The sequence below is a fragment of the Diceros bicornis genome, chromosome 6, assembly GCF_020826845.1.
Source record: "Diceros bicornis minor isolate mBicDic1 chromosome 6, mDicBic1.mat.cur, whole genome shotgun sequence".
In the NCBI taxonomy this organism is placed as follows: Eukaryota; Metazoa; Chordata; class Mammalia; order Perissodactyla; family Rhinocerotidae; genus Diceros; species Diceros bicornis.
The window spans coordinates 89,019,139-89,046,798 of NC_080745.1; the positions used below are offsets into that span (position 1 = coordinate 89,019,139).

The 27,660-nt window shown below is 45.1% G+C and overlaps 1 protein-coding gene across 3 annotated transcripts in view; it reads right to left on the reverse strand.

Annotated features, from left to right (window-relative positions):
• C6H10orf90 (chromosome 6 C10orf90 homolog) overlaps positions 1-27,660 on the reverse strand; it is a 210,482-nt gene that overhangs the window by 55,937 nt on the left and 126,885 nt on the right. For 2 of the 3 annotated variants that reach the window (XM_058542722.1, XM_058542721.1), the window contains exons 3-4: positions 18,225-18,316; positions 9,250-10,378 (exon numbers count right to left, since the gene is read on the reverse strand). In XM_058542722.1, coding sequence (XP_058398705.1) covers positions 9,250-10,378; positions 18,225-18,316 — 1,221 coding nt within the window. Of the gene's footprint in view, positions 1-9,249; positions 10,379-18,224; positions 18,317-25,482; positions 25,505-27,660 lie in introns of those variants that run through there. The other variant, XM_058542723.1, reaches the window with a different exon arrangement.

A 27,660-nucleotide genomic window follows, 5' to 3' on the forward strand; every position in this document is an offset into this window, starting at 1 on the left:
TCCGTAAAATATACCATTTCATAGTCAAGAAAAGTTATCTTTGTAAAGTATTGTTAATATCAGGAAATATTTATGATATAGTGCTAAGTAGCAGACACTCAGAAATTACGTATGCAGCAGGATCTCAGCTATTTAAAGAAAAAATATATATGCACAGAAAGACAATGGAAAGAAATATACCAAAATGTTAATAATAATTATTTCAGGGTACCGAGCTTTTGTTCTGTTTTGTTTTGTGAGGAAGATTGGCCCTGAGCTAACATCTGTGCCCATCCTCCTCTATTTTGTATGTGGGACGCCGCCACAGCACGGCTTGATGAGTGGTGTGTAGGTCCGCACCCAGGATCTGAACTGGCGAACGCCAGGCTGCGGAAGCGTAGCGTGCGAACTCAACCACTACGCCATCGGGCCCGCCCAGGGTACTGAGCTTTTTATTCTGCTTTTTGTTCTTCTCAGTTGCCTATAATATATCCATTTTATAGCCAGGAAAATAAATCTATTTAGGCATAGAAATTTCATGAAGATAATAAAGGCTTGAAGGAGGACAGTGGCTGTGGATACGGAAAGGAAGGGATGGACATAAGAGACTTTCAAATTGGCCGATGACTTGACATGGCAGTGAGGGAGAGGAGGAAAGAGTTCAAAGAGGAGTCAGACTCCTGAGCCTGGGGTCCAGGAGGTGAGGGAAACATTACCAAGAGCAGGAGCAAATCTGAGCAGAAAAGTGACAAGAGGCATGGGATGTGCCATTGGGAGGACATGGGAACACAGCCAGATACAGGATCATGAAACGTTCCCCACCCCCCTGCCCCTATCTAGCTGTGTGGCCTCGGGCAAATCTCTTTACCTCTTTGTATTTCAGTTTCCCCATCTGGAAAATGAAGATCAATAATGTACCTATCCCATGGATTTTTAGGGAGGAGTAAATGGATTAAAACTCATGAAGTACCTGGAACAGCACAGGGCACACAGTAAGACCTCAGTACATGAAAGCAGCAGTGGGGGTGGTTCTAGTACTAATATCGAGTGGAAATGTTGTTCTTCCTGCCAGATCTCTAAATATTAGCATTCCAGGACCCTTTCTGCTTCCTGTCCTTCTCTTTCCCTGGGTGTTCTTAAACACCTCTGTGGCATAAAACATACACACTAGGAAGAAGTGTCCCCAACCACAACTCCAGACTGCAACTTTCTCTTGGGCTCCAGATTCATGGGTCCAAATGCCAGCTTGCCATCTGCACCTGAATGTCCCACTGATTCTTCAGATGTAACCTGTCGTCATGGTGCTGGGGATCTGCTCTCCTCCTCCTCACATCTTTCCAATCTGGATAAAAATCTCCCCCGTTATCCAACATACACAACGAACTCTTAAAACTCAACAATAAGAAAACAAACAATCATTAAAAATGAGACAAAGACCTTAATAGACATCTCACCAAAGAAGATGTACAGATGACAAAAAAAGAAAAGATGCTCCACATCATATGCCAACAAGGAAATGCAAATTAAAGCAACAAAGAGGTACAGTACACACCTATGAAAATGGCTGAAATCCAGAACACTGACAACACCAAACGCTGGCGAGAATGTAGAGCAACCTAAACTCTCATTCATTGCTGGTGGGAATGCAAAAATGGTGCAGCCACTTTGGAAGACAGTTTGGCAGTTTCTTACAAAACCAAACATACTCCTACCACATGATCCAGCAATCACACTCCTTGGTATTTACCCAAGGGAGCTGAAAACTTATGTCCACACAAAAACCTGCACATGATATTTATGGCAGCTGAAGATTCAGAGTTGCCAAAACTTGGAAGCAACTAAGATATCCTCCAGTAGGTAAATGGATAAACAACCCGTGTTACATCCAGACAATGGAATATTATTCAGCACTAAAAAGAAATGAGCTATCACACCGTGAAAAGACATGGAGGAAATTCAAATGCACGTTAGTAAATGAAAGAAGCCAATCTAAAAACAATATTACATTCTGGAAAAGGCAAAACTGTGAAGACAGTTAAAAGATCAGTGGTTGCCCAGGGGGTGGGGGATGAACAAGAGGAGCATAGAAGACTTTTAGGGCAGTGAAGATACTCTTTATGATACCATAATAATGGATACATGTGATTATACATTTGTCAAAACCCATAGAATGTACAACACCAAGAGTGAACCCTAATGTAAACTATGGGCTTTGGGTGACAATGATGAGTCAATGTAGGTCCATTGATTGTAACAAATGTACCGCTCTGGTGCAGAATGTTGATAGCAGGGGAGGCCGTGCATGTGTGGGGGCAATGGATGTAAGGGATATCTCTGTATTCCTCTTCATTTTGCTGTGAATCTAAAACTGCTCTAAAAAATTAAGTCTATTAAAATAAAAAACCTTCTCTGGATGCTAAAGCCAGAAACCCAGACGTCATCCTTGCCACCTCCTTATTTCCCTCCTGATGACCCGATCAATACTTGAGGCTTGTGAATTCCACCATTAGACTACTTCTCCCGCCTCCCCAGCCTCCCACATGGCTCTCATTTACACAATAGCAATAGCCTTACCTCCTTCTCTCTCTTACCCTCTCAGGAGCAAGAGCGATCTTCTTAAAGCATACTTTATTCGTGGCATCTCAATGCCCTTAGGATAACATTTTAAATCTTTATTCTGGTCTCTTCACCTCTCACCCTAACCCTAACCCTGACTGTGGCTAGAGCTCACCTCTCCAGCCTTGTGGCGTTACTTGCTACGCTGCAGGCACACTGGCCTTTTCAGTTCCTCCAAAGTGATGAGCTCGTCTCTGCCTCGAAGCTTCAGCACACGCTGGTCCTTCTACTTATGCTTCAAGAATCAGTTTAAGTGTCCCTCCCTCAAAAAGGTCTTCTTGACAAACTTCCTCTTCTAAATTAAGCTTCCCTCGTTAAACTCATGGTCCTCACCTCTCCCTACAGCACTGACCACAATCTATAATTACATGCTTATTTCAGGAATATCAGTTGGATGTCTGTTTTCACACCAGATTGTAAGCGGCATGGTGGGGAGACCATGTCCGAGTTTCATTTCAGCTTGTGGAACCAGAGCCTAGCACAGTGCCTGGTACCATGGCTGACACAATAAACAGCACGTGAGTGAGGGAATGGTGTCTAGATGGGACTCTGGTCTGGCACTGGCAGGTGGTCCCAGGGCTGGACACATGCCCCAACCACTTATTGACAATGGCAGGTGGCACAGAAGTGCCTGATCTTGCTACTGATGTGAAAAGGGGCAGGAGAGCTGCATGTCAAGGTTGAACCTCAGTGGGCATCTGCGTCTAGGGAGCGGGAAGAAAGATTCAGAGAAAGCCGGGAAGGTACTGGTCAGAAAAGGTGAAGAACCCAGAGTAAACAGGGTTCTGGAGGTCAACAATGCGGGAGCTTTTCCCTTTGACTCTGAGCGTCTCTCCTACATTCTAAGAGTTAACCTGAAAATTGGACTTGTCTAGATCTATTGTGACAGAAAACCACAGCCCAAAAAATGGATAACTTGGACCAGGAGAGAAGAATTCAAGAGATAATCTGGTCTACGTCTCTCATTCCACAGAGGAAAAGCTGAAGACCTTGCAGGAAAGTGACCTGCCCAAAGTCACCCAGAGAGCTCACCCTTGAGCAGGGAGTGGCACACTTTTTCTGTAAACGCCCAGATAGTAAATACTGCAGGCTTTATGGGTTACACGGTCTCTGTCCCAACTACTCAACTCTGCTGTTGTAGTGCAGTGCGAAAGCAGCCACAGAACGTGTGAGTGAATAAGCATGGCTGTATTCCAATGAACTTGACTTAACAAAAACCGGTGGAGGGTTGGGTTTGGCCCCCAGGCTGCAGTTTGCTAGTCACTGCTCTCGAGCTCTTACTAGATACCGGGGTCTCGGTTTTGTTGTCCATTTGTCAGCTGATTCTAACACTCCCTGGCTTATCTTGCTGTCAACCATAAAAAACCCTACAAAAACACTGTTCACGATGATTGTTCATTCTGCTCAAGTCTTCTCTTACAGCTTCACAAAACGTAAGAAGACATTGTCATGAGATTGTTCACCTGGTTCTCAACAACACTCCATCAGCAGAAGAGTGTGCAGCCATGGTGTAAATGTTGGCCAGCCACTGGTAGACAAGCTTCCCATCTAGTTGGGAGGCACTGCAGAGTTGAGGCAGCCTCAGGAATCTGAAGATGGTTAGACACACCCTGCAGATATCTCCTGTCACTGTGGGCACTGCCAACCCATCTGATATCAGCAACCCTGTGCACTTTACATTCAAAACACAGCACCAGAATCTGACCACTTCTCAGCACCACTGCCACCGTGGTCCATGTCACCACTCCCGCACCTGGACAATCGTCCAAAATACATTTGCTGAATGAATGAATAAATGTCAAGGATGGGAGAACAGAATTTACCACTATCCTCTTCATACAGGTGCTAAGGTCCACACCCCCTACCCTCACCCCACTGCCCCAGATCCAGCCTTGCAAGATACTTGACTTGTTTTAGAGAATTATGAGGTCACAGAGTGGAAAGAGTAGATTAAACAGAATGGCCAGCTGTGATGCATTCAGATGCCACCCCCTCAGGAATGAAAGACGTATCCCCCAGCTTCTGGGAGTCCTGCAGTTCACCACAATCCTCAATAGTCCACTACAACTATGGCAACTGGCTGGCTGAAGAGGGCTGCCTCATCCAAGGTCACATCCCCTTCCCAGGGGGTATATAACCCAGCCCCCTTGCCTCAACTCAGAGTAACTCTGAAAGGCCATCTAAATTCAGAGTTCTCTAAGGCCTTCATTATGACTGCATCACAGAGCAACTTCTCCCTCTGCCCATTCCTGCTTTCTTCCTTTCCCATGCATGGGTGCCACTCCCAAGAGCACTCCCCAGCGAATGCCCTGCCCATTAATCTCTGTCTCAGGGTTGGATTTCTAGAGAATCCAACATGCAACATTGGCAAACAGGGTAAAGTGTGTCTTGGAGAATGGAAGATTCAGAGTCAGCAAATTACAGCCCACAGGCCAAATCTGGCCCACTGCCTGTTTTCATAAATAAAGTTTTATTGGAACATGGCCACACTCATTTATTTATGCATTGTCTGTGGCTGCTTTTATTCCACAACAGCAGAGTCGAGCAGTTGCTCTGGAGACCATCTGGCCCACAAAGCCTAACTTAATTACTATCTGGCCCTTTACAAAAAAAATTTGCCAATCCCAGTTCTAGATCATTACAGAAAAATCACATTTGTAAAATAAGTGTTCCTCAAACATCTTCCGGCCCCTCTAGGAAGAAGTCCTCATGGGATTGGGGGAGCTGAGTCCAATGCAGACTTCTCTGGTGGGCTTGACATATATACATATAGTCTGTCATCTTCCCTTGAGTGGTACAAGCACTTTCTTCATGAAATAAACCACCCTCACTAACAACGTTGCAGCATCAGAACACTAGTAGACACAACGCTCATTTGGTGACCTGGCAGGCATCCAGTCATTTCTCTCCAGTGAATCCTCTCCAGCCATTCATATCTTGGATCACTAGTGATACTGAATTCCCCTGGGGACTTCTCAGACCAGCGCCACCAGAAGCCTGCGCACTGACTGGGGCATTCTAAGAGCGTTCACCACAGAACACCAGCGTTTGGAGCAAATAGATGCAGGCAAACTACACATCAGTATCTTCTCCAAAAGCATCTAACAAAATCAGGTGGTTTTGCTCCATCCACTTGGATGTCTCGGGAATAGGGGAAAGCTTCAGCTCTAGGCCACGAAGGCAAAATGAAACTGGCAATAACTAATGTATCGAAGTCAATACTTCGGTTTGAGGCATGAAACACCCAGGGAGGAGAGAACCGTTCAGATCAATATTGTATATCCCACAGACCACCACAAAGAACGGGATTTCAGGCTGGGAAGAATTTCTGAGCCAATAAATTTTAACTATATCATTTGATATAATGACAGGGCTTACTACATTTAATTAGAAATTAACTGTGTAGCTCACTCTCCTAATAGATTCTACCAGGGTAAGTGGCCACCAAATACTGGTATTACTTCACACGTTCATAAACAGTCTTCAAACATCACCTGTAATGATAGTGGAGATGGGGCCACCACTGAGAGAGTCCCCACCATCCTAACTACTCTGCTGAGGGCTGTCACCAAGAAGGGCACAGCAGGAGCCAAATACACAGAACTGTTCTCAGCTCTAGCACTTAATGGCCACACGGACTTAGGTAAATCATTTAATCTCCAAGCCTCAATTGTCTTACTGGCAAAATAGGGATGACGATTCTCTCTTTACAGAATGGTTTGACTGATTCAAAATAATGGACACAATGGATGTAGCCCAGGGCTTGGCATCTAGGATTTCCACACTGTATGTTGTGGTTATTGACAGGATGATGATGACAATGGTGACAATGATGATGAAATTCTTCCTTACAATAGGTGCAGGGATTTGTACAATGCCCATCTAGCAGGGGCTAGCAGGGTGCTTACTAATGGTAGAGAGAAACATATAGGGACCGAGGAGATAAGCAAAGAAAGGACCAATTCCTAAGACCTCAGCCCTTAAAAGAGAACAGATACCCGTGTCTGTCAGAACACTCTGTCCCAGTAGACACGGCCCATCTGTCCTGCACAAAGGGTTTATAAGTGCTGTATCCCATTTTCCATAATCTTGGCAATCTTTCTGGGTGCGTGTCCTGGAGGATCATTCAAGAATACAACTTCAGGACTTTCTGTCTGATGACCTAACAACTAGACCTAAAATTGCCTTGCCCCCGTTTGTAGAATCTCCCAGGCTGCACCAACCTTGCAGCAGGACGTTAAAAGATGCTGCTCATGCAGTCTTTGCAATCCTTCAGATAAAAAGAATCAGATTCAGTAACTATGAAGTCTGAAGACTACTAATAGCATGTGTAGCCACAGGAGGCTGTCACGAATGCCTCAGACAAGATGCCAGTTCCAGCAGGAAAATACAAACAGTTCCTTGGAGTTTTAATGAGCATCGCCACTGTTGGAAAACACTTGCATTAAGCTAAAAAGCTCTGTCAAGCCTGAAGGTCAGCGAGCTCACCCTTGAAGCATCGTGTAGATTATACTAGGACAGACGGTGGTAGTTAGAGTCCGTGAGTTGTGCTTATAAATTTCGGGTAAGAATTCTATAGCATGGACAAGAAGTGCTTTCTTGTCACCTGGGAAGAAGTACATTCCATTGCAAATTAGTTTCTGAGTGAGAGAACACAAAAGTACAGGGACGTGTGTGTGTGTGTTTGTGTGAGTGTACATTTGTACACATCTGAGGCATGTGCTCATAATGGTGAGCCCGAGTTTCTGCAGCTTTGAACTTCATGACTAAGGGACACAGAGTCACATGGAACCTCTTTCCCTCACAGATTTCACCTCAGGCAAGTAGAGCAGAAATTTTTTCAGGCTTGAGGGGACCTTCAAGAACACCAAATCCACCTCCTTCTCTAGTTACCCAGACGAGAAAACAGGCTCCTAGAGTTGGTGTGGCTGGTCCACATTCACTGCACCAGAAAATAGTAGATCAGCAACTCTACAGAAGGGGATCCGGCCTCCGTGAATCTCTCTCTCCTTGAATGGGAGAATGAGGCCACATGATTTAGAGTTGTTCAAAAGCTCCACCTGTGAATCTTTGGGATATAGAGCTATTCTGAGGGAAGTTGGCCTGTGGGAAGTAGAATTAACTCATACTCTTTGCCTAAGAAAATCAGTTATAGGAGTAGACATTTCATAAAGTCACAATCAAAAATCTCTGTGCGCCAAAGCCAAAAATAAGTTGGGGGGATCTTCTCTGTTCCTGCTCCTCTCCTCTGAGATAAATGTTTGAGACTGGCTCTAGTGACTTTTAAAGACCCTTTGATGGAAGTACTATAAATGCAAATTATTACTTCACACCATGAGACACAGCATAAAAACGAGGATATGCTTCACAGCAATGTAGGTCGTACATTTCCAGAATCTTCGTCAACAAGGAAACGGAAGTGGCTGGCTTGAGCAATTTCTTTAAATACTAAAATGAGGTCCATCTTTGCAACACTGACAGCCGCTTACATTTTCCTACTTGCAATAAGTCTGTAAGACTCAGAGGCATTTTGACGGTCTAATCAATCCAAAAGCCATGTCAAATTGCCTTAAAAATCTCTGAGCATTCAATATATACACACTTGTTAAAATTATTACATCATTTAACATTTCTATGCACATTATAGCTTTAAAATGTTTTACAGTCATTTTTATTAATTAATAAAGCTTTAATGGACAAAAATTGCACTGTAAAATTATTATGCATATGCTGCATTTTCAATTTTACTACTATTATCTTTAAATATTTTCCCCAAGTGGAAAGTCACTAATTCATAAACCAGAGTCTCTCACAGAAAGTAAAGCTGAAAATCGGAAGTTTACACAGAGAAAGAAAGAAGTCTGGCCTCTGGCTGAGGCCTGCTTTCCCCTCCCTCATCTCCAGAGAAAGGGGAAGGGTGTCCAGGGCAGCTGGCCTCGGGAATTCTGCCCAGTCCCGGCAGTGGTGGAAACAGCAACAAATCGCAGCTGAGGTGCCCCAGGAAACACAGCTAAAGAAACAGAAAACTGCTGCTGCTGCTCTTGGGCACAGAGAGTCCCCAGTTTGCCTCTTTTGAAAATATTCTGTAATTACTATACACACATGCACACACACACACACACACACTCTCACACTGTCACGCACAGACACTCCATTGTGGGGCTTCGTGGTCTAGGTTTCTAAGGCCAATCCACAAATATCAACCATCTGATTGAAAAGTAAAAGGTGCAGCACCCTGGACACTTCCAGATATTCAGATGTTCGGACCAGAGAGACAAAACATTCGGGAGGGGACAGCACTTTGTTCTTGTCACTCTGTTTGGGAATGACGCCTGCCTAAATTGACTTCATTTGGAGGTTCTACTTTCCTACTCATTACACATGGTCTGGAACTATTGTTGGAAAAAAAACCTGGAGGGACGGTCTCTCATAATCTACAAAGGTATCATCTAAGAAAACCCACCCAAACCAGACATCATCACTGAGCAATCAATGGTCAGTTTTGAGGGAGCAGATGAAGCAATTCTACTGAGAATAAGTTAAGGAGAAGAAACTCGCTCCCTATCCACCTCGGCAGGGCATTTACACCGATTACCTGACGGGCAGGCGTCTGCACTTGGCAGCCCCCCTCCTGAGGACGGGGGCGGCACTCACCTGCCCTGTAACTCCAGCCAGGAATGTGAATGGACAGCTGGTTGGTGTGCCTGCTGGTGTGACAACAAGTTGCATGGTCCTCTCTCTCTTTTCTTACAGTGACGAGGTTATTTCCCACGTCTGTGAATTCTGCATTTTCCAGCGGAGGGGAGCCATTCCAAGGACATAAGCCAGTCCCCAAACGCTCCCGTCCCAACGATATGTTTCTCTTCAAGAAACTTGCTTGCAAACCTGAGTTCCAGCGCGTGTCTAGGAGGTTCTGGTTTCCCTCTGTGAGCTCCTGCTTCAGGGTGCCGCTTATGGGCCCTCCGTTAGCTGTGCCATCTACTCCACCTGGTGTCAATCTGTGTGAACTGCAATTTAGGTTGAGCGACAGGACCGATCTGTGCATTTCAGGGCTGGTAAGTTGAGGCTGCTCAATGGGGACAGAGAGGGACCTGTCTAGATAGTAGATGGAATTTGGACACTGCTGAGACACCCTGAGATGGACACAGGAGCTGAACACCAGTGGGCTCTTTCCCGACCGTGGGGTGCCTCGAGAAAAACTGTTCTCTCTGTTGTCCCCATTGGTGATCCAATACCCGTGTCCCTCACACAGCTGTGCGTGGGCCTCAGGAAGCTTCAGCCTCATCACAGAGCTGTTTCTGGAGAATTCCACGAAGGGGAAAGGTCCATGGTGCTGATGTGGATTGGCACCACTGGCCAGAGCAGAGGAGTCCCTGAGCAGAGCATCCTGGGCCCTGCATTTGGGGCACAGGGGGTCCCCTACAGCCTCCCACACCAGGGTGCTGGCTGGGGGTCCCACGCGCCTGGCCGTGATGGTGATGGATGCAAATCCCTTTTGGGGGCCACCGCAGGGCTTCTCCTCTTTGGGCAGCCACTCTGTCTCAGATCCTCGCTCCTCCACCGGTGTCTGAATTCCTGATCCTCTGGGAAGGAGGGCGAACGCCCTGCTGATGGTGACTCCGCTCCGATTAGCCAGAGATTGCTTCACGGGACATGCTGGAGGCTGAGCCACTGCACACGGCGCGGGCAACGCAGCCCCATTTTCTTTTGATTTATTCTCATCAATCAGCTGTGAAATGACTATGGATGAAATCATTTTTGTGTTTTGCGATGCCAGAGTCTCCTGCAAATGGAAAAAGATGGCAATTATTCAAGCAGTCCATTGTAATGCAGGCAGTCAACTCTCTTTCAAGGGCCATCAGGACTCCAGAGAATTCTGTTCATAATACTCCGAGTTTCTCCTCCAAGGCCTTTTCCCCAACACCTGACACCACCTCTGAGTGTTCGGAAGGGAAAGAAACCCAGATCTGCTTGTGAAATGGTTATACATTCTGGAAACGTTCCTCTGACTGGGGAACTGGTTTTCTCTGCTGGGTGTCTACTCATAGTTTATTTAATGATGTTTGCGTTGCTGGGAATCGTCAATTTCAATCATCACCTCCACCGGGGCCCAGGAGCACCTGAACACACGTTCACAACCTCACAGGGGAGGGAAGATGAAATTCTGGAGGAGGGTGGGACTTGGGGGCACAGGTTTATATGGGAGATGAGTCAGTGCTCTTCAATGGAAACAGCAAATGTGATTACAGGAGCCCCTCTCTGCCTCGGTCCCCAACTCCCTAGCACAGTCCTCCACCTTTGCTGGTTTAGACTGGAATTCAGGGCTCCACATGCTTGGCAACAGGGGGTCAAAGTCCAGAGAACGAAACAACGGCAATCAAACACCCAAGCTGGACAAGTGCCCGGAGTAACACAGTGACCACGACAATCACGTACCAGAATGGGGTGGGGGTACGGGTTTGGACCAGGACAGATGTAGTTCTGCTGCATTTCAATGCTCAGTTGCATAATCATGAGTTCTGACCAGTATAACGATCAAGGCGTTTCATGCCTCCTAATCAGCAGACCTTATATCCTAAGAGTAAATAGCTAGCGTGTCCAAAACAATGTGCCGCGATTTTTAGTAAAGCGTCTAACCAGGTTGAGATGGGGGGAGGAGGCTCTCCTGTCCTCATTTTGTTTTCACTATGTGCACACGGAAAGCACAGCTGAAAGCTACACGGAGGACTGAAGATGCCCGCACTAATGAGCGCTCGCAGGGTCTCGAGCCCCCACTGCGACATTCATTATTCCACGTGCTTGAAATGAACCCTGGCGTGGAAGTGCACAGGGTCCAAAATAACACCGGCATCACAGGGCTCAACTCCCGCTGCTCGCAGTGTCTTCCCTTTGGGAGCCTGAAGGCGTAATTGGTGCTTGACACTTAGGCAGCAGTGCTCAAACTCCAAGGTGCCTGAGAATCATCTGGAATGTTACAACTGCAGGTTCCCCAGGCTCTGTAGGTCTGTGGGTGCGGCCCAAGCGCCTGCATTTTAACCAACATCCCTGTGATTCTGCTGTAGGTGATCCAGGGAACACACTTTGAGAAACACAGAGTCACGGGTCTGCTGGTCTTTTCAAGAGAGCACTTTTTAGAGGGGAAGAGCCGCGTTTGACGGGAGCAAAGTGTTCTCCTTTCCTAAGATGTGATAAGAAAGCACAGTGCCATTTCTCCTCTTCAGAGCAGGATTAATATTCCTTTACTCAACTGACGTCATGCTCTCCTCCAGCTGGACTTGACGGGAGGACCAGTGTGTGCAATGTTAGCACTCGGGGCTCACGGCATCCTGCGAGACACGAGAAGATGGTCAACTTGTCTCTCTTGGTTTTTCCTTTTTTTCTTGCTGTTCATGGCAATCTCCATCACCTTACACATGGTTAGATTTTAAAGATATGTGGGAAGTTGCAAAGTCAAAAGATAACAAGAGATAGGTGAAGAAGAAGAAACAGATAGGAGAGTCATCTTAAAATTTACTTCATTTTTTAAAAAATCAAAATATCACTGGCTATCTTTTTTCCAGATAGCCAGTTCAAACCAGGCTTTGCTTGAAACCTCCTCTTACAGCGGTTCTCAGCCCAGGTTGCACATGAGAGGCACCTGGGAGCTTGTGAAAACCCCAATGCGCAGGCCTCATCTCCGAACAATTAAATCAGAATCCCTGGGAGTGAGGCTCAGGCCTCAGCGTTTTTAAAGCTTCTGGTGTGATTCCAGCGGGCAGGTGTGATGATGACCACCTGCCGATGCTTCTGAGGCACCTCTCCTTCCCTTCTGTCTCCCTACACGGCACTTTTCATGGCTGTGGTTTACATGCAAGAAAACTGAAGTGCACCTGGCACCTACCCCAGGCCATTTGACTTGGTACGTAATCCCTCCCTTTTTAGTTAAATTTAGTTCCTATAATGATTGTTCCTGTGCACCCTACAAAGCGCATAATCATACCAGTAGGAAGAAGGCCTTTGACACTGGCCTTTGAAGAAAAAAAACAAATACCCATCTTGGAAACTGCAGCATTGGTCTTATTTTATAGTGCAATGTTTCCCAAAGTTTGAGCCAGTGACCACCTGCATAAAAACACCTGTGGGGGAGTAAAAATGCAGATTTGTGGACCCCTCCCCACTCCCTCCCTAGATCTAGGTGGAATCGGGATCTATGGGGTTAAGGCCCAGAATTTGTATTTTCAGCCAGATGATTCTTCTGCACAGATATGGTGCAAAGGATGATGGGCTAGGAATTGGACCTCCAGGGGCCCATCGTGAGCCTGGGGCTCCCAGACTTCCTGCAGGACCTCAGAGGAGGCCTTGGTTTTCACAGCTGTAGAGTAAGGAGAAAACAGAGGAATTTTTGTGGGGACTCCAGGCTTCCTCGTACTCTAGTCTCCGACATCAAGAGGGCCCCACACTTCGTGCTCAGAATTCCATGAGAGCCTTGGCCTGGATATAAACAAGGGGTGTCAGAAACAAGGGGCGTGTTTCTAGGAATGAGTGAATGTCATCTCAGCCTAGAACAAGGACAGAAAAGACCCTGACTCTGGCAATGTCAACCTGGCTCCACATCTGGGCTGAGACAGGGAGCCATGGCCAGGAGCCTTGGCCCGGAGCCCAGGGCTGTCCACGCTGGAGGGATGCCCTGGGGGCTGCACTGGGGGTTGTGGGTGTCACTGCAGGAGGTCCTAGAGGCCCAGAAGGACAGGATGAAGAATCAGCCCCCATTTCATTACCTTGAGCCTGACAAGTTCAGCTGTGACTTGGATCCCATCAAAAGCACTCAGATGAGGGAAGAGTAACAATGAATGACGTGAATTTGAACTTATTTCTGAAGCTCCGGAATTGCTCGGTATGTCAGGGTGACACTGTTCCTGGGGGATAAATGCTGATGGAAGCCCAGTTCCAAAGAAAAACCTATTTGCCTTCTCTACCTCACAGGGATGTTTTGGAGATCAAAAGCGATGATGGCTGCGAAAGCTCCTCTCAAAATATGAACACGTTATGTAACTCCCGGGTCTGACTTTTCATGTGATTGAGCAGAAATCAGTGGATAGCAGATATAATCAAACCTATGGAGGAATGAGGGAGTATTTATATCAAAGGTATACTGTAATTTCAGTGGACTTTATAATGCTTATTTTTTCAAGTTTATTTGAATTGCATAAGTGGAAATGACCCATTGCATACCCAATACACTGAAATTTTGATGAGAATGTAAAATGAATGTAACTATTTTAGATGCACATTCTGTTATTCATAACATGGAGAACTATGGTCAGGCCATTTATTTATTCACTCATCACAAATATTTATTGAGCACCTACTGCATGCCAGGCTCTGTGGTGGGTGTTGAGGGGTTAACAGGCTGGAGATAACATCAAGCAGGTAATCAATTACCAGGACAGAGATTATGAGGTCAAGTCCTACTGAGTTTGTTCAGGTGTTTAGTCTCAGCTTTGACAAAAGCCCCAGCCAATACACTGAGAGAAATGTAAAAGGAAACACTGCACTCTTTGCTCTTCAACATACGTCATACTCTTGTAGGGAAGTCCCATTGATCAAAATCCTATTTTCTCATTGAAAGCCATTAAATAATTAAAGATAAGGTCTAATGTCTTAAAAATAGGTATCAGTCTGCTAGGGCTGCCATAACAAAGTACCACAGTCTGGGTGGCTTAAGCAACAGACATTTTATTTTCTCACCAATCTGGAGGCTAGAAGTCTGAAGATCAAGGCATCAGCAGGGTTGGTTCCTTCTGAGTCTTATCCCTGTGTCTTCACATTTTCTTCCTTCTGTGTGTGTCCGTGTCCTGATCTCTTCTTACAAGGACACCAGTCACATTGGATTAGGGCCCACTCTAATGACCTCATTTAACCTTAATTACCTCTTTAAAGACCCTGTCACCAAATACAGTCACTTTCTGTGGTACTGGGGTTTAGGACTTCAACATATAAATTTGGGGGTGGGGGTGGGGCACAATTCAGTCCATAACAGACCACAATACACCACTTTGCGTCCAGTTCTTCTTCTGGGGCTGGGAAACCAAAAAAGAGATGAGACAGAGGGACTATTTGATGTTCCTAAATCAGCCGTCTACTTTTAAAACAGGGCAAATTTTCTTTAAAAAGTAATCACATCTTTTGCATGAAATATCTTCCCCAATTAAGCTATTTCAGGGTATCACTCCCTCTGCTCTTCATCCTGGGTTAACTGAACATGGCTTTGAAAAAAGATATCTAAAACAATTTTACTTTATCTAAAATTAACTGACGTAAGATTTGATTTGAAAGGAAGAAAATAATCTTGTATTTAAAGTAGAACGTTCAAGGTCAGAGAGAGGTCAAATGAATAGTTGAATTTTGTGTCTGGCTATGGTAGTAAATCACCCATTTCCTGACCATCAGCATACAACACTCACATTTGTACATTTTCTTGCTCATAAATGCTGCTTTAAGATATTGATTTCTTTTAAATGTTTCAAACATGATTTCGTAGGGCTGGTAACTGGCTTTCATAGTTTTATGCGTTTTATTGACCGTTTTTGACTTTATACCTTAAGACATATTATGAAGAAGGGCACCATTTCATAAATTGAAGTAAGAAAGAGAGAAGCAGTGGATGGACAGAGAAATCAGATCCCGAGCCGCTGGAGTGAGGATGCCTCCATTCCTGTAGCAATTTCTCTCTCCAAAGGATAAGCATCTAATTCAATGTATAGCTTTGAGATCTATATTTTTCTCCAGGAGACAATTCTTCCCTTTTCCATACCTATACAACTATATTAGCCCCATGGGTTCTTTGGACCCATCTCCCCACAGATACACTCTAGTTACCTCCACATTCGCTGCAAGCGTAGTATTCCCATTTAGTTGATCTAGACTCATCACCACTAGGTAATCTGTCAACCTAGTTGGTATTTCACCCTGAATGTAAAGCATTTTCAAATGTATGAGTTCACTGTGGTATGTAGCAATATGGAAAGAGGGTATTAAGACAAATGGAAAAAATCAGAGCTTTTCTCACTTTCCATCCTGAAACTCTTGTCTTTTCCACGCATTTACTAGAAACCAAAAGATTCAATGCAGTGTAATGTGCAACAGTGAAAATCTGGCAAGAATCTAAATGTTTTTTAAGATGGGAGTGGGCAAGTAAATCACGGTATATACAAGAGCATCATATTCTGTAGAAATTAAAAATAAAGATTACAAAGAATTTAAATGACACGGGAAACTGCCTGTGATAGAATGTTATGTAATAAAAGAGAGCTATAAAAGTTGGTGTATGTTATAGTCTTATGTAAAAAAAATGCATGGGAAAAATAAGAGAAAGAAATATATATAACTATTCTCTCATTTATATATTTCTGTATTTTCCTAAGAGTCTGCATGGAATTGCCATTACTTTTGTTATCAGGAAAATTTAAACATTGTTTCTTTAAAGAAGAAAATTGTGTTCCAAATTTCATTCCTTTTAAATAATCACTTTGCTGAAGAAGTGCCTGCATATCATTTCTATAGCTTCGATGAATTTTGAAAGGAAAAGTGATCAATCTTGTGCATGCTCTGGAGGAGAGCCGGAGATTTATAGTGGTTACAAAGGAAGGGCATCCGCTTGGAGTGTTTCATCATCCTTATAACAGCATCCTTATAACAAACACACAGGGACAAGCTTTACAAGCCCAAGTTAGGAGGGAAATTTGAAAGTCACACTACTGATAAGATCAAATGAGATGATCCGGATCATTCCAAAGCAGATGTTTAGAAGATGTGATTTGTGGGAGTTGTTTAACTCAGTCACAGATAATGTGTGAGTATGCGTGTGTTACAGAGACACAGCCACGTGGCCCCAAGGATCCAAATCAGTAATGACCAAACTGATTAATTTTAACATCAACAGGTAAATGCTGAAATTTGCCAGCTCAATATGAAAAACAGGTGGGAAAGATCTTCGCTTGGTAACTTTCTTAAAAAAGACTAGTAATCGACTTCAGCATTATCATCCCATTTTTTTTACTTTTGATTTTACTGTGGTAACATCGGTTTATAACATTGTATAAATTTCAGGTGTACATCATTATACTTCTATTTCTGGCTAGAGTACACCATGTTCACCACCCCTATACTAATTACAGTCCATCACCACACACATGTGCCTAATCATCCCTTTGGCCCTCTTCCCCCTCCCCTTCCCCTCTGGTAACCACCAATCCAATCTCTGTCTCTATGTGATTGTTTGTTGTTTTTATCTTCTACTTATGAGTGAGATCATACAGGTCAGGTATTTGACCCTCTCCCTCTGACTTATTTCACTTAGCATAATACCCTCAATGTCTAACCATGTTGTCACAAATGGCTGGATTTCAAAGGCAGGCACTATCATGTATTGTTAACTGGGCATCTCTTCTCAGGATGGCTCTCAAAGACCCACTCCTTCTCCTACTCATTTCCTTCCCCGTGACCTGGGGTTCCTGCTCATGCACCCAGGAAACGAATTAATTATAGTCACACATCTTTACATCTTCAGACAGTGAGCTCGGTTCTTCCACGTAGAAAGGACTTTCAATACTGATGACTAAATCTCAGGACCCAGAATAGCATCCTTTCTCCATCCTGTGGGATTTCAGGCCTGGGGTCTCTGAGGGGAATGTCGAGCTTTATTAAATGCAGAGCTGAATCAAAGGATAATACCTAAGACAAGCATTTTGAGGGGGGCGGAAATGATTTTTTACACATAACCTTGATCCTTTAATCTGTTATGAGAGATTGACTCTTATAATTTCACTCTTAGAATTACAAAAGTTGGCAGCAGAATATCCACATGTGAAGGACAACAGATGCCTTGTAAACTGTAACACCTCAGACAATTCTTTCAGGCAGGAAGGTCCATATTTTAAGTTCTGTTAACTGGAATGAGCCTTCCTCTATGCCAACCCTTTAGAGTGAGATAAGAACAGCAGCTCTGGACCCAGACAGCTCATGAACCACAAGATTTGGGGCAAGTCAACTACCAGAGCTATCGGACCTTTAGTTTTTTCATCTGTGAAATAGGTACAACAACATCTCCTCCCGGGATTGTGGGAAAGAGGAAGTGAGTCAGTTAGACAGAGCTTGGTGTGTGCTACATTGGCAATATTAACCACTGTGTGTGGAGTTCTTGGTTCTCTAGAATCAGAAACATTTTATAAATATGAACTCTAATTTTCTTCCCTATTTGAGACCACTGACATTTTCTACAGTTACAATAACCTGTACTAGCTTGTTAGATTTCAAATTATCTCTTCTCCACCTTCAAAATGCGATACGGCATCATTCTCTCTCTCTCTCTCCAGCGGATTAAATTTGGTTTAAAATTGAGATTCAATCACCATGCTCTCCTATGACACTGCAAATCCAAATTGTTGGTGAATATTATAGAAGAATAATTGAGTATACACGGCATACTTTAATAACAAGGCTTAGTCATTGATGGTTAGATTTTCTGCTGCATTAATTCAATTTTTGACTAAACAAAATAAAATGCAAACACATCACAAGTAGGCCAATGATCATGTTTTATAATTGGCTGCATTTTGCTGACTACTCTAGAAGTTAGAAACATATGTTACCTTGGCAAAGTCAGATTTCTTCTCTGGAACATCAGACTGGAGATTTTTAAGGGCAATTTGATCGTTTGTACTGTACTGGTTGTCCCGTAATCCTAGGCAAAAGGAGATAATATTGCTACTTTTTAGTATGTGAAAGTATAAAATGGAGTATATAACTTTACTATAAAATTTAATGTCATCTACTCAGGTATTATACTAGCTGATAGTGAATCCAGTCTATTCTGACCCAAGATAAAACCTTGTACATTTCTTACCTCATTCGTTCCACCCTCCTCCATTTAGGCTCTCTGAGTTTACTGTTATTTAGGTTATTAGGCTGAAAGATTTTTTCTTCCATACAGTTGTTCACATTCCTAGACTCAGTAATAACTGAATGAATTTAGCCGTCTCAAATTCTCCCATGTCCTGAGTTTACACTCAGCAGAAGGATCACATCTATGGATTTCCCAACACCACTAGAGTTAAGAAAAGCTGAAATACAAGACCAACTTCTTAATGCAACCATTCTCGAAAGAGCAATGAGTGACTCAGACTCTGATAGTGAAACTGCTTTGGAATGTCTGAGGATAATTTTGCGATAATATTGTGAGGATAAATGAGACACTGTGGACAGCCCTCCACATAAATATCTGCCACAATGATAGCTGAGAATATCATCAGGTCCAAGTGCACACAGCCATGGACCAAGATGGTGGAACCTGGGTTCTGGTCCTGGCTCCACCATCAACCAGCTTGATAACGATGAACAAGTCTATGGAATTTCTCAGTGGAATTTCCTCATCCACCAAACCCACCCTGCATGCCTCATGGAGTACTGGGTAGAAGGAAAAAGCACTCTTAGATGCAAGCTAGCAGTATTGTGACGTCTGCCTGGGTGTCTTGTTGCTAATGTAGAAACGTAAATCAAACACAGGAAGGTGGGGTAAAAATACTACCCAGTCCAGGGTAACAATTTTGCCTCCACAATGCAGATATTCTGGGGAAAATGATTTTTCAAAAGGCTGCAAAGAATGTTCTCCAACTGCTAGTGCTAGTGATGAGAAAGAAGAGATTTAAGAAAGCAGCTCTCTAACCCTGTCTATCAACTCATGAGAAGGGTTTATTTAAAAAATTAGATATAATTTAAAACATTTAATGGGGAAAATGATATGAGATAGTATTTTCAAGTTTGGCAGGTTTGCAAAGGAGTAAGGACACGACTCAAGTGAATTTCAAGGGCCACCCCTGACCCATCCATAGCCTGTTCAAGTCTCATCTCATCCTTGGATGACAACGGAGCCTGCATCAGCTCTAACCCAGACGTGTGGCTGTGCCTCCATCTCTGCCTATTACTGAGTGACAGAGACAGTCATCCAAGATGATGTGCACAGATTACTTTCCATGAAGTGCAAATATAAGACCTGAAAGATCTCATGGATTTCTGTGCAGAGATGATGCATCATGATGAACTGACAATAAAGCTGATGAAGATGGAAATCTCCTGGCTCTGGTCATGTGGCATTGAGGTTAAGAACTCTGGAGTCAGCACAGGCTCTTGGGCAGTCAGGCCTGGGTCTGCATCCCAGGCTCACTTGCAGTAGGTGAGTTGCTCGCCCTCTCTGAGTTTCTTCATCCGTAAAATGCAGGCAATAACCCCTCCTGCCCAGCCTTGCCGTCGATGCACTGAGGATAATGTATGTAAAGTATTTGGGCCAGGGGTGGGGTGTGGCCTCAGTTATGATTGTTAATGAGCAGGACCAAGCCAGCCTCGCCCCCAGGCCCAGATGGTCACTATCACCGTGGCATCAGTGGTCTTTGGAATCAGACCACAAAGTCCCAGGGTCTCTAGCTACATGTGTGGCTTTGGGCAAATTGCTCAGCATCCCTTGGTTCCTTGCTGGTAAATGGAAATAATAATAGTGCCTACTTCATAGAATTCCTAAAACAGATTAAGTGACCTCACTAACTAGCCCTTAGCACAATGCCCGAAACATAACAACATGCAATAAACATTAGCTACTGTGACGTGCCATCGTCTCTAGCAGGGGGGAGGACGACCGCCGTGATGAGACAAGCAGGGGCTGTGTATGAGTGTCCTATCACTGCTGTAACAAATGACCACAAACTTAGCGGCTTAAACAACACAAACGTTATCATCTTACAGTTCTGGAGGTCAGAAGTCTAATGCAGATCTCACTGGGCTAAAATCAAGGTGTTGGCAGGGCTGCACTCCTTTGCAGGTTCTAGGGGAGAGTCTATTTTCTTGCCTTTCCAGCTTCTAGAAGCTGCCCACATTCCTTGGCTCACGGCCTCACATCACTCCAACCTTTGCTTCTGTCATCACATCTCCGTGTCTCTCTGACTTTCCTACCTCACTCTTATAAGGACACTTGTGATCACATTAGGCCCACCAGATAATCCAAGGTAACCTCCCCATCTCAAGGTTCTTAACTTAGTCACATCTGTAAAGTCCCTTTTGCCATGGAAGGTAACATATTCACAGGTCCTGGGGATTAGGACATGGACATATTTTGGGAGACCATTATTGTGCCCATCACAAACTATTTGAGGAGATTGAGGTGGATGTATTGGATGGAATGTAGGGCCCTTAAAATGATGACTATAAAGCCTATATGGAAACATGGGAAAGTGCTTGCAATGCAACATTTATTGGAAGAAAGGAATCAAAAGCTTACGAACCACATGATTGTGACATTAAAATTGTTTTTAAATGTGTGTGGGAATCTACACAAACAGTGAAATTGTAACTTAGAGTCATGAGCCTATTTTTGAGTGAAACTGAGGTATGGCTAAAGCTGAGCATGCGAGTGCCTGATACGTTAATGACCCCAGAAGGCATCATGAGGGGAGTTACCAGAATGCTTACAAGTATAGACTTTGGGTAAAGAAAGACCCTGATTTAAATCCATCTCTGCCGCTAACACTTGGGCAATTTAAGTAATTTTGGGCAAGTTACTTAAATTGTCAGAGTCTTACTTTCCCATGTGTCAGAAGAAACATAAGACCTGTTTCTAGGGTGGTTACAAGGAATGAGATGATGAATATCGAGAACTTAGCAGAGTGCCTGTCATGCAGTGAGGACACATCCCCTGTCCATTTCCGCCAGATCTCATAACTGTCACCACTGATACAGACACCCGCCATTGGGTGACCCCCTACTGGCACCGCTGAGCAAGGCAAAGCTGCCAGACATTTGGGGAGGTTAGCGAGAACCAGACTGATAAGAGTTTTGGCACTTTCCCCGAGCTGGGATGGATCGGTTTCTCGGGGAGAATGTTCGTGTCTCCAATACAGAAAACAGCAGAAACCAGGACAGATTGCACCTGGCCTTGGTTTCTAGAAGAGGTCCTGGTGCAAGGACAGGAAGCGGCCAGGCCGGTCTGCTCCTTCCCTGCACAGTGGGAGCTGGTCTGTCCCAGAGCTCTCACAGGGCAGGTGCCTGCCCCAGGGCCGTCGGGTTAACTCCACTCCGCATCAAGAAATTGTCCTGGTTAAAAGAAAACTGGCAGACGGTGGGCAGGCCCTGAGCACCTGCAGGACACATGCTAGACAGGGCTTCGTCGCAGGAGTCCCGCAGCCCAGGTCCAAGTTCTACTTGTGTGGCTTTATGTAGTTTATGTAACCCCAGATCCCCCCTCTGTGAAATTAGAACCTGGAGCTGACTCTGTGCCCTGCTCTGTTCCCTTGCTGAGGGGTATCCCATCCCTCAGCCTCTGGGAGGGTAGCTGTCAACAGCTCACAGCTTCGCTTTTCTCTGAGAATGGTCCTCCATGAGACGCTGCACCTTTCTCCACATTAGACCTCAGCCAGTGGTGACTCTTAGGGGTACAAAAGCCAGAGCAACTCTGTTGTTGATGCTCCAGAGCGTAAACTGAGGGCTAGATAGTTCCCGAGACCCTGTCCTTGCTTGGCTCCTTCCCTTTCCTCATCAGGCATCTCTAACTCTCGCATGTTCTTTCCTGAATAGCAGCCCCTACACGTGCCCCCCAATCCCTGCCTCAGGCTCTGCTTCTTGGAAACCTGACCCAAGACAGGGTCCCACCTCACAGTGCTGTTTAAGAGTAGGGTCTCTCAAAGCGGGGGCCCCAAACCAGCAGCCCAGCATCCTGGGGGAACTTGTTAGAAATGCACATTCTTGGGGCCCACCTACTGACCTGCAGACCTACTGACTTAGAAACTGTAGGGTGGGCTCAGTCATCTGTGCTTTAGCAAGCCCTCCAGGACGCTAGGCACAGCTCAAGTCCAGGAACACTGTTGGTCTTAGACCACCAAACTCCTCTACAGGTGGCGAGTTTGAGGCCCTAGGAGGAAACCATATGCTTTTGACTCAGAACTACCCCATGGCTTTTAGAAAACCACACCTAGGGGATCTAAATGGGGCTTTTTGCCAATGGCTTCCATTGGAATGAAGCCATCAAGAATGCCAGAAAGCTGACTTTCATTTTGAAACAAATTAAAAATCAGTCCAATTAGCCACCTAGTCATGACTGGTTTATGAAGTGGTTGTGTTTGGTGCCCAGGGCTCTGGCCCTCTGTGTCCCCAGGAGTATGTCAGTGTACTAGGATGTCTGAAGAGGTTTCTCTCCTGAGACAACTGGAAGGACTGAACACGCTTCTGCCTCCATCAGCCTGACCCACTCATCCAAAGCCACCCCCTCCCACTTTGAGCCCCTTCCCAGAGGCCATAGCATCATGTGCAACGTTAACTGAACACATCACGAGGCCCTGAGCCAGGCACTTCTGGAATCCAGCTTTCCTCCCTGGAGGAAGGTGTCCTTTGGCAATGGAATCCAACTGAGCAGGAATTTATGCAGCACTCAGGGTGCCGGAGGCCCTGGGCTGAGAGGCCAGGGCAGGTGTGATGCTCTGCCCTCTCACGACTCTAAAGACGAGTCGCAGCTTTGCTATCTCTGGCCTCAATGAGCCACGGAGAGAGCCCTGCCAGCCAAGGGACACAAGCCAGGTTTGGGGCAGGAGGGATACTTGAACTGGCCTTGCAGTATGGGGTGGATTTTGACCAAAATGGAAGTGGGGTAGGGAGAAGGTGGCACAGCCCCAGCAGAGGTAAAAGGGAAAAGTGAAAACGGCTTAACTATAAAAGCAGAAGATCCAGTGTATTTGGAGAACAGCAAGCAGCACTTATGGGTGAAGCAAAAGATATGGGCAAGGAATCGCACACGATTCCCACGTGGCACCCAGCACTGCTTGAGTTGTCTCTACAAAAACAGGAGACAAGCAACATCATGCACGGCCTAATGAATCAATCCATCAAAGTCGTGTGTAAACGACGAACCTCCAGCCTTTCGTAGTCTAGTAAGCTTCCTTGTTTTCATATCTATATCACTGGCATCAGAGACACAGAAGGTGCATTCAAATTCCCACTTCTTGGACTGTAAATGCCTCCTCTCACTTCTAGTCTTCCCGGAGTCAGGGTTCACTCTGCATTTTCACCATAACTTTAACAATACCCTCTTTTAATATTTTAGAATAGATGTTTCCTAGAGAGAATCACTTTTCGGATTGAAATTAAATTAATCATCTCTGTGAGATTTGACCCTGTTGACTACTCAGTGCCTCTGGAAAATCTTTCCAGCTTTGACTTCTGGAACAGTGTAGTCTTCTTACTGTCTTTCTCCCTCCTAGCTACTGTGTCTTATTTTCTTTTGTAGGTTCTCTCCTTGATCCCCCCTGTTCTCCCTCTGGGCCGTCTCACCAAATCTCAGACACACTGTGGCCTCTGCTTCCTTTATTGACCAATGCCAAGGAGGACCCAGATCTCATTGGCAAGCACCAGCCCTTAGAACCAGCTGCCCCCAAGTCACGGCAAATTCGGCCTTTTCTAAAGGGAACCAACCAACTCCCCTCAAGTTGCTGCTGCCTCCCCCTCCTCCCCATCCTCCCCTCATGCCCCTCTCCCCCTCCCTCTTCTCCTCCCCCCTCCACATCCTTCTCCCTGTGTCCACTATCTTGGTGAGCAGCCACCATCCTCCCATCACTCACAGTAGAAATCGAGGCATCCCACTCCACACCCCTCTCTTTTCCTCACCTCCAACGTCCAGCTGAAAGCCAAGGCCTGTTTTATCTTACGAAAAAGGCTCTGCTCTGTCCCACCACTTTAATCTTCCCTGGACTGCCTGGTCTCTGCAAGGTCACAATCAGGCTGGTAACCCACCAGCCTCATCTCCTCTCAGGTTCCCCTCAGTCTTCTTGACATCACCAGTCTGTGACCTTGTGGGGGTCACAGGCTCCTTTGAAAACTCTAATGAAAGGGATACATTTCCCCCCAAGAACAGGGCCTGGGAAACATACGTGTAAAAATCTGAGCACATGTGCAGAGGCTCCTGGAGCTCAAGGAGACCAGGATAGAAATCCTTAAAACAAGGCTGCTTCTACTTCCCAGATGTGACCGGCTTCAATGTCTCTGTGTCTTTGATCTTGGGTGCCAACTTCTCAGTTTTCCTATTGGGCTAACTCCTCACCCTCCGAAACAGCTCAAGTTCACCTCCTCCTAGGAGAGCTTCTTCGTCTGCCCCTCCCCCACACGCCCTCCCACCTGTGTTGGTGCCTTTACTCATTTCCTACGGCTGCCATAACAAATTACCACAACAAGGTGGCTTAAAACAACAGAAATGTATTCTCTCACAGTTCTGGAGGCCAGAAGTCTGAAATCAAGGTGTCGGCAAGGCCATGCTCTCTCCTAAGGATCCAGGGGAGGATCCTTCCTTGCCTCTTCCTAGCTTCTGGAGGTTGCCAGCAATCCTTGGTGTTCCTTGACTTATGGCAGCATAACTCTGATCTCTGCCTCTGTCTTCACATGGCCCTTTTCCCCTGTGTCTCTGTCTCCAAATCTCTCTCTCTTTAAGGGGACACCAGCCACTGGATTAAGGCCCACCCTACTCCAGTATGACCTCATCTTGACTACATCTGCAAAGACTCTATTTCCAAATAAGGTCACATTCACAGGTGTCAGGGGTAGGGACTTGAACATATCTTTTCAGGAGACACAATTCAACCCACAAGAGTGCCCCTGACAGGCTGTCACTACGTCCGTCCTTACAACACTGCTCTGTAATTATCTGTCCGTGAGTCTGTCTCCCCATGTTGACGGAGGTCTTTAGAGGACGTCCTATTCGTTGCCTTCCCCTCACGCCTAGCACAGTGCCTGGCCAACTGAAGACACCCGCTGAATGTTAACTGAATGAACAAATTATTTTATATTTTGATAAAAGTTGTATCTATGGGAAAAATCAGAACATACCTGCCTCAGACAGTTTGATCATATTCCACTGGCATTTCAAAGACATTTTACTCAGTTTCAAAGCTCTTTTAATGACAAGGATGTGTTTGGCTAAAGGAAACTCAGCCACAGTTTACATCTGTAACTACTCTGGGAATGAGTCAGGCTCTCACCTTCCACCCTGGGCTGAAGAACCTCAAAGCAATCCACCTGTGGTGGAGTCACCGGAATGTTTACGTGGCAACCGGGGGAGGGAGTGGGGGTGGGGGTGGGGTCCACCCTGGCGCCAGCCATTTCTCCTTAGCAGGAACAGCAATCATCACTTTGACGTTTATGTCTGAGGCTTCTTTGACAAGTAAAGAAAGTTTGTGGGCGACTGTTATTTAAAAGTTTTCTGCAGAGAGCCGTTAGATGTGAGACAAAGAACTATTTTATCTACTGCCTCCAGTCAGATACACATTTCCCCTCTTTCTCCACAACTTCTCAGTCCTTTTTCCTTTTTCACTTTGTTTTGATGGTGCTGGTTCTCTTGCCAAGCAGCATTTTTACTGTTTAGAAGTTTCCCGAGTTTTAAAATGCATTCAGATAACACCACAATGTTAATTTGTTTAACCTACTTGTAATATGTGTTATTAATTTTTGCAAACTGGCTTATCTAGAGAATGGGGCAATATGACAGTCTGTTTATCATGCAAGCTGTTACAAGAACAATTGGTTTTCATACAATTTAATGAAGCACTTTTGACACTAAGTTATAATGAACATTGTTTTATAATTTACACCCAACCGCATTTGAGGTAGCTTATAATTAACAAACACAGATAAAAACTGGTAAAACTGTGATAAAAGAAGCAAGTAATGAGCTGGAGAAATCATTGAACCAAAAAGCCTGGGCTAAAGATGGCACTGGCACAGGTGAATCACAAGCTAAGTGTGAGTTTCCAACAGCCAAGGCCAAAGGGGGACGTGACAAATTGCATAACTCATTGCCTTCCAAATGAAATACACCATTTCATCAGGAGAGTGGCTTTATCCCCTGAGACAAAGCATTGATAGCACGGGTCGTTATAGAAATGGACAGCACCTTTGTAAGCCATTTCATGAACATGGGACCAATGTAAATTTCACTGGACGATCCCAAGTCTGGTCAATGTCACTATTACGTCATAATGGCCAAAATTTGTTGTGCACTCACTGTGAGACAGAGGTTGGATACAAGTGCTATCTCCTTTAACTCTTCAAGTAGCCCTCTGAGGGGGGCACTATTATCACCCCCATTCTACAGATGGGGAAGCTGAGCCTCATTTAAGTAACCTGCCTAGGTAACAAGCGTCACCCGTCCAATAAGCCTCAAGCTGAGAGATTGCCATATTAATGATCACTGCACGCGTAAAATGGGTAGAAATGGAGCAGAGTCTGTGCGATCTTCTAACATCTCCTCTGAAGCTTGAGAAAGCTGATGGCGTTACCACATTCTTGCCCTGTAACCTTAGACGAGTCACATAACCTCCAAACCTCGGTTTGCTCCTCGGTAAAAGAGGCGTATTGACATAGGCTTTGTAGGGCTGAGAACTGTGAGACAGGTAAATAAAGGTTTTCACAGGCTCAGCATAGTCCCTGTCACACAATGGGCCCTCGAAAAAATGGAATGTATTATTTGCCACAGTTTTACATATAATTTTCATCTTTCTCTGAAAATTATGATGTGTAATAAAGATGTTTTAAAAGCCTGTCCACTAATTTTGTAGCCCTTGGGTTCTAGCTGATCTCCGAGATGCCTGGAATCTGAGGCACTGTGCCTCCAGCCCCTGGCGTCCAGTGTGGCACCCCAGGTGCCTTTCATGTGCCTAGAGTGGGGGTCACCCCTGGAGGACAGGGTAAGACCACTGGGTGCAAGGACTGTGCACCCAAATGTGACCGTGCACGTGCTCCAGCGCTCTGCAGACTGTGACGCCCTTCTCATGTGTACGGCATTAGTGTGGTCACTACAGGACCTCAGTTCAGCAGACATTTACTGAGAAGCTAACATCTTTGAGGACCTAAATTAGGTACTAGGGTAACAAAGATGAAGAGAGCACTGGAGTCCCCATCTTTGAAGAGCTCAGAGCCTAATGGGGAATGAGACACATAACGAGACCTTTTTCAATGCAATGTGAGTTTGATCATTTCCTCTTGTGAACTATATTTTTTGTTCTTAAT